The 7,753-nt window shown below is 44.4% G+C and overlaps 1 protein-coding gene across 1 annotated transcript in view; it reads left to right on the top strand.

Annotated features, from left to right (window-relative positions):
- LOC133976952 (neuropeptide Y receptor type 2-like) overlaps positions 1–3,031 on the top strand; it is a gene marked incomplete at its 5' end in the record, with an annotated part of 4,834 nt that extends 1,803 nt beyond the window's left edge. Inside the window, 2 exons of the mRNA XM_062415088.1 lie at positions 313–466; positions 2,444–3,031. Coding sequence (XP_062271072.1) covers positions 313–466; positions 2,444–3,031 — 742 coding nt within the window. The remainder of the gene's footprint in view (positions 1–312; positions 467–2,443) is intronic.
- Between the last annotated feature and the right edge of the window lie 4,722 nt (positions 3,032–7,753).

Here is a 7,753-nt window from a genome sequence, read left to right on the forward strand (position 1 = left end):
GAAGGAAGGAAGGTTTGAGGGAGGGAGGAAGGAAAGGAAGGAAGGGAGGAAAAAGAGAGGAAGGAAAGAAAGAGAGAAGGAGGGAGGGAGGAAAGAAGGAACAGTCAAAACAGACGAGGTCAATTTGACCCGGGAGGACGACAGGAAGGTTAACCAATGATGTCTATGTTTGTGTATTCTTCCTTCTTTCCTTCCTTCCTTCCTTCCTTCCTTCCTTCCTTCCTTCCTTCCTCCCTTCCATTCTTCCTTCCTTCCTTGACTCGAGGACAACACTAAGGATAACCCCTGATGTGTATGTTTGTGTGTTTTCAGGTGTATCGTTTACCACCTGGAGACGAGGATGAGGAAGGACGTGTGTTTCGCTGTGATAGCGTTGACCTGGGTGCTGAGCGCTGTGCTCGCCAGCCCTCTGGCCATCTTCAGAGAGTACGGCTCCTTCACACTGGGGCCTGGACACACTATACAGGTGACACACACACACACACACACACACACACATACACACACACACACACACACACACACACACACACACACACACACACCTGTAACACCAGGCTTCAGATCCGTCCCCTTGCTCCCCTCTTCGTCCAGCTCTTTGATCTTCCAGCTCGCTCCCCCTTCCTCCTTTCCTTCCTTCCCTCCATCAGGGAAGGAAGGAAGAAAGGGAGGAACAAAGAAGGAAGGAAAGGAGGAAGGAAGAAAGGAGGGAAGAATGGAGGGAAGGAAGGAAGGAAAGGAGGGAGGAAGAAATGAGGGAAGGATGGAGGGAAGGACAGGAAGGAAGGGCGGAGGAAAGAAGGAAGGAAGGAACGTTGGAGAGAGGGAGGAAGGAAAGGAAGGGAGGAAGAAGGAAGGAAAGGAGGGAGGAAGGAGGGAGGGAGGGAGGAAGGAAGGACAGAAGTAAGGAAGAAAGGGGGATGGAGGAAGGAAAGAAGGAAGGAAAGGAGGGAGGAAGAAAGGAGGGACACACACACACACACACACACACACACACACACACACACACACCTGTAACACCAGGCTTCAGATCCGTCCCCTCGCTCCCCTCTTCGTCCAGCTCTTTGATCTTCCAGCTCGCTCCCCCGCTGGCCCCTCTCCTCCATCTCTTTCATCTCTCCCTCCTTCTCTTCACTCGCTCCTTTCATCCCGACTCAACCTCAGAGATTCCTCTCCTAACTACCCGTCCACCCTGTTTTCCTTTTTTCTTCTCCTCCCTCATTGCCTGTTTTGGATGTTATCACTTGATTGAATGGGCGTTATCAGATGGGAAGCAGGTACTACGCTGCTATTTGATGTAAAACCACTAAATAATGATGTTTTATGATGTGCCAACACTGTGGTTCAGGTGCTCAGGTTTAGGACAAACTATTCTAAGCTTTATGTGACAGTAAACTCTTTATATTTCGGACTGTTGATCAGACAAAACGAGATATTCGAAGACTTCCCTATTTAACTGAATGAATAACTATCAGTTGGAGCTCTGAACAAATGTAGTTTAATAGAGTAGAGTTAGATATGGATCAGATTAGATGATTCCTCCTTATTCCTTTCCTTCCTTCCTTCCTTCAATCCTTCCTTCCTTCCTTCTTTCCTTTCCTCCCTTCCTTCCTCCCTCCTTTCTTCCTTCCCTCCTTTCTTCCTTCCCTTCCTTCCTTCCTAACTCCTTTCCTTCTTTCTTCCTCCCTCCCTCCCTCCTTCCCTCATTCCTTTTTTCCTCCCTCCCTCCTACCATTTCCTTCCTTCTTTCCTCCATCCCTTCCTCTTTTCCTTTCTCCCTCCCTCGTTCCTTTTTCCTCCCTCCCTCCTACCTTCCTTTCTTCCTTCCTTCTTTCCTTCCTTCCTTCCTTCCTTCCTTCCTTCCTTTCCTTCCTCCCTCCCTCCTTTCCTTCCTTCTTTCCTTCCTTCCTTCCTTCCTTCCTTCCATCCTTCCTTCCTCCTTTCCTTCCTTCTTCCTCCCTTCCATCCTTCCTTTCATCCTTCCATCTTTCTTTCTTTCTTTCTTTCCTTCCTTCCTTCCATCCTTCCTTCCTCCTTTCCTTCCTTCTTCCTCCCTTCCATCCTTCCTTTCATCCTTCCATCTTTCTTTCTTTCTTTCTTTCCTTCCTTCCTTCCATCCTTCCTTCCTCCTTTCCTTCCTTCTTCCTCCCTTCCATCCTTCCTTTCATCCTTCCATCTTTCTTTCTTTCTTTCTTTCCTTCTTTCCTTCCATCCTTCCATCCTTCCTTCCTCCTTTCCTTCCTTCTTCCTCCCTTCCATCCTTCCTTTCATCCTTCCATCTTTCTTTCTTTCTTTCTTTCCTTCCTTCCTTCCTTTCTTCTTTCCATCTTTCCTTCCTTCTTTGACTCGAGGACAACAGGAGGGTTAATGTCACATAAACTAAATGTCTTCATATCTAAAAACTATAACCTGACTGAATCTGATCGACTGTTTCTGGTCTCAGGTGTGTACGGAGAAGTGGCCCGGTAAGAACACTGACGGCACCGTTTACAGCATCTCCATGTTGATCCTGCAGTACTTCCTGCCGCTGTCCATCATCTCCTTCGCCTACGCCCGCATCTGGTCCAAACTGCGCGCCCACGTCAGCCCGGCGGAGAGCGGCGTCAAAAGCAGCGCCGGCTCCGAACGCCACCGCCGACGCCGCAAAACCACCAAGATGCTGGTGACCATGGTGGTGGTGTTCGCCGTCAGCTGGCTGCCCTTCCACGCCTTCCAGTTGGCCACCGACATCGACAGCACGGTGCTGGACATGCGCGACTACCGCCTGCTGTACACCGTCTTCCACGTGGTCGCCATGTGCTCCACCTTTGCCAACCCGCTGCTCTACGGTTGGATGAACCGCAACTACCGCGCCGCCTTCCTCGCCGTCTTCAAGTGTCGCAGAGGAGGCGAGAGGGGGAGGAGCGGCCGGCTGGACAGCATTCATCCAGTCGGGGGAGGAGGAGGAGGAGGCGGCGGGGGGAGGGCGAAGAAGATAGTGCTTGAAACACAGGATGTGGTGTCGACCTGCCTGAACGCCACCGATGTTTGAGCGCCTGAGGGAGGAACTGAAGAAGGTGACGTTGACAATGACGGTGACGATGAAGAAGAAAAGGAGAATCCAGAGCGGAGATAAAGATGAGAGAGAAAATAGAAATGACAGAGTGAGAAGAAGGAGATGGGGGCGGAATTAGAGTTTTTTTGGGAAGCTCAAATTAGAGGAGGAGGCGTAGACGAGCAGGGATTAGAAGAAGAAGAATGACAGGAGAAAAGAAGAAGAAGAAGAAAAGCTGGTGGATGACTCAACGTCTCCTTGGAGAAAAACAATTGATAATCAAATGAAATTCAGCTTTGTGACACTGAAAAAGTGACGAGGTTTGTTCCAGCTTCAGTTTTTGGTTGATAAAAAGTTTGCAAGATATTTTACGGCAAACTTTGCTTGTTCTTCGGGAAATTTAGTTTGCTTGACATCTCTAAAGACTGACGCCACACAGACTTTGGACTTCATGCAAATCTTGTCAAAATAGGGCTTTTATTCCATCGTCATTCCACACGTGAAGCATTGAGCTCGTACATTTAACCCAGAGTGGCTTACAGGTTGCGGGCGTTGAACCTACGACCTTTCGGCGGCAGCAGAAGTCGCTTCTTTTCTTTATTGTGAGCTTTTTAAGACAAAGCAGAGAAAGGAGAATCGGAGGCTGCTGGGAACGAACATCGCCCTAAAAAGGTTTTGTCAAAAAGACCATCCAAAAAAATTAATAAATCAACAGGATTTTGGACTGATCTGAGGAGGGCGAGGATGCATGATGCAAGCTTTGTGAAATCTCCCAACATTGTTACATAATGAAGACATCTGTGTGTGTGAAAGCCGGTTTTCCTGGATTATCCTTGTGAGGACGCTGGATGTAGGACTGCAAAAAGCAGAAAAGACAGAGGTGGACAAATGAAGGATAAAGCTGTGAGACACGATCACTAAACAGAGTCCACATAGAAAAACGATTCAGATTAAAACGTTGATGCTTTGTTTCGGGGTTTTTTTGTAAAGAGATGAAGGACGGAAAGAGAAAAAGGAATGAGAGAATCAGCGGGAGGAGGGGAATGAGCGAAATGAGGGATAATGAGGCAAAAAGACAGCATGTTCCCCGCAAGAGAGGAGAGAGCTTTCAAACAAACAGCTGCAATTTAAAACAGCAAAATTCTTCAGATTCTTACTTAAAAGCAGACGGATGAATGTTTGACAAAAGAAAAACAAGCTCAAGTGATTTATTTCTTTTTCCAACACACCACTCTCTGTTATCAGCTGTTAAAATTTCAGATCTGTGACTTTAACTCAAAATCAGATTGTTAATCTAAAGCCGTAATCACAAAGGATGATGACACTGTAGGTACATTTCCCACCAGTGACCACATCAACTACACCATCAGCTGCTGTAGGAGGAAACTATTCTTCTGATTGGGCCTCATGCATGAACATAATGTCGTATTGTGAATTTCTCATTCAACAAACAAACCCTAAACTATAGTTGCAGGTTGTGTCTGTTTCCATCTGGTTATACACCCACTAACCCTAGCCCAAAACAAACATACTTGAATTTTCTTTAACAGTAAACCTACCAAAATATTACTCATAAATCTCTTTACTCTTTACATATTCTGGTTCCCAAACATTATTGGCGCTTTTCTACTACACAGTTCCAGTACGACTCGGCTAGACTCGGTACGGTTCCAGGAACCTTTTCCATTACAAAAAAGTACCTACTCAACGTGGGCGGGGTTGTCATAGCACGGCTCTGCGAAACTGCCGTGACTTCGTTTTATATGCGACACAAACACATAAACAATGGAGGACATGGAGGCGATGGTGTACTTGCTGCTGTATGAGGCTTTCTGTCTCACACAAAGCAAGAGAAGAGAAACAAATCTCTGTAACGCTGTTGTTGGTATTTAAAAATGCCGGGTTTGATTCTTGTGTGGGACGGCTCATGACTCTTCCAGTGACTCTCTGACCAATCAGAGGCCGGAAGTCTGTTGACGTCACATTTTAGTATCGGCTCGGCTCACTTGGAACCAACACAGAGAAGATACTAAAAAAGTACCAGGTACCAGATACTATACCTAGTGGAAACGCAAAAAAAACCGAGTCGAGATGTGCTGGAACTGTGTACTGGAAAAGCGCCATATGTCTACAAGTATACCAACTTTCAGACTGATTGGTAAAAGTAGGGCGTTTTTACAGGGCAATGAGTAAGCAGTGTGCCAAACTTACCCCAAACCTCTCAAAACTGTTAAATGCCAATCAAAAGTCTATATTTCAAGAAATAATGTTGTTTTCTTTAACATATAATCTCTTGGAACTGCTGACAAATCATGAAATATGGTTATTTCAATTGGAAACTTCTCCAAATACCAATATGAAGCAGTATATATAACATCATCTACCTTTTTTTGTTTGGGCGACTTTACAACTATTAACATATATACAATGTATAAAAACTACTGCACAAACATGTCTGATCTAAGCCACCAAGTGTTGCCAGAAGGGACTGAGAAAAAGAAGCCAATCAAAGCCTAGAACCTGTCAAATTATCATAAATGTTGCCCAATTTTTAAATTTCCATATGAAAAACACACCTTATCAATTAAGTCTAGGTTTAATTACCTTGAATGGCCATGTTTGTTTGGTTTTCGGGCAAAAGTTGGATAAATCTGAGCTTTTTGCAGTCAGTATTCAATGACCTGGATGTTGACGCCAATCCTAATTTAGAAGTCAGAAACTCTGATTACGATAACTCCAATATTGATATGAATTCACATGAAGCGACTGCTGTCAATCTCAATATACCTGGATGAGAGGAGCCTTACTGTTTGTTGATGGAAAACAACCCAAATGACATAAAAGTGATCACAACCCACTCAAAACTAATTTAACCACCTAATTAACCTTCGTGTCGTCCTCCCGGGTCAAATTGACCCCGTCTGTTTTGACTGTTCCTTCTTTCCTCCCTTCCTTCCTCCATCCCCCTTTCTTCCTTCCTTCTGTCCTTCCTTCCTCCCTCGCTCCTTCTTTCCTTCCTTCCTTCCTTCCTTACGTCCTTCCTTCCTTCCTTCCTTTTTTCCTCCTTTCCTCCTTCTCTCTGTCTTTCCTCTGTCCTTCTTTCCTTCCTTCCTCCCTTCCTCTTTTCCTTTCTCCCTCCCTCCCTCCCTCCCTCCTTTCCTCCCTTCTTCCTTCCTCCTTTCCTTCCTTCTTTCTCCCTCCCCTCCTTCCTTCTTCCTCCCTTCCTTCCTCCCTCCTTTCCTTCCTTCCTTGACTTGAGGACAACAGGAGGGTGAAGTGAAGGATAGTAGCTGACCAGTTACATGTCGGTTGCATCTCTCCGTTCCTCCACAGACTCAGGTTATCATTTCATTATGTTGTTACTGTATTTAATTTCTATTCCTAGATATCTTTACCTCCAGATTGACCCAAATATCAAACTTATTTAAATGTAATTCTCGTGGCTCTCGCCTGTTTTTTCAGTTATTGGTTACAGATATAACTCCAGCTCCAAATTACCAGATACAGTTTAATCTACATCTGGTTACATCTGGTTATTCTGTCAGATTTCTACTAAAACAGGATTTTCAGTGGCCACAGAATGAATAAAAAGCAGAAAACGGAGGTGAATGTTAGTGAGTTTTCGCCACTGAAATGTGCATATAAAGAGACCTGTTCTGCTCCATTTATTCATAAAGATGAAAATTCTTTCAGATGAGTGTTTTTTATGTCAGAGTAGTATTTTGTCCTTGTGAGGAAAGTCAGACAGACTCCTCTGAACTCTTTCTTACCTCAGAGAGTTGATTGAAAATTGATGAATGCCACACATTTTCTTAAAATCACTCCATGTTCCACTTAAGAGCCCATCTGTTCCTGAGTGCTTCCTGCATGAGGCCCATTGTGTTTCCCTCACACGTATTCACAAAAAGATCCTGCAGTTACGTCTTAATTTCCACTTTCCAAACTTAATGAATTGTTCAGAATGTTATTATCTACGGTTCTTTCATTATGTGTTTAAACTCTAATTGCCTAATTGTAATTACAACCTTCAGTTTCCCTCTGGCAGCAGCTGTGTCAACACCTTAATTTACTGTAAACACAGTGGGCTGAATAATGACACACACAATACACATTAAATATTGCGACAAGTCTTAATTTAAACTGTTAAGTAAAGCAGTAAATCAGGAGCTTTAAATGTGGTGAAACACACATCGGTAGATAAAACCCATTTCTGTGTTTTTCAGGGGACTTAGCCTCCGTGTCCCTCTTGTCTTTTCCTCTTTAAATCCCTCAATCTGTAGATCCTCTCTCTCTTTCTCTCTCTCTCTCTCTCTCTCTCTCTGTCTGAGCTGTTTCACCGTCTCGCCTCGCCCGACCCGCAATCCCACAATCCCCTCTGTTCCCTCCCAACAAATCTAACCCGCTGTTTACCTTCCAGCTTCTCGTCTGCCTTCCTCCCTCCGCTCTCTTTTTCCTATGAATGCATGCCTCAAAATATAGAAAAGGTGTCTTCCTCTAAGAACGAACCGAAGGTAACTACAAAAAAATAAATAAATATATATATATATACAGATAAAACCTGCCGCTGCTAAGCATTGTTGTAAAAAACACATTTTAAAAGGACCAGTGTGTAGAATTTAATGGCATCTAGTGAAACAGACATGGCACCAATCAAATATAATATGCGTAAGTATGTTTTAATTAGTGTATAATGTGTGTTTTCGTTACGTTAGAATGAGC

Source organism: Scomber scombrus, unplaced genomic scaffold (assembly GCF_963691925.1).
Source record: "Scomber scombrus unplaced genomic scaffold, fScoSco1.1 SCAFFOLD_408, whole genome shotgun sequence".
NCBI lineage: Eukaryota > Metazoa > Chordata > Actinopteri > Scombriformes > Scombridae > Scomber > Scomber scombrus.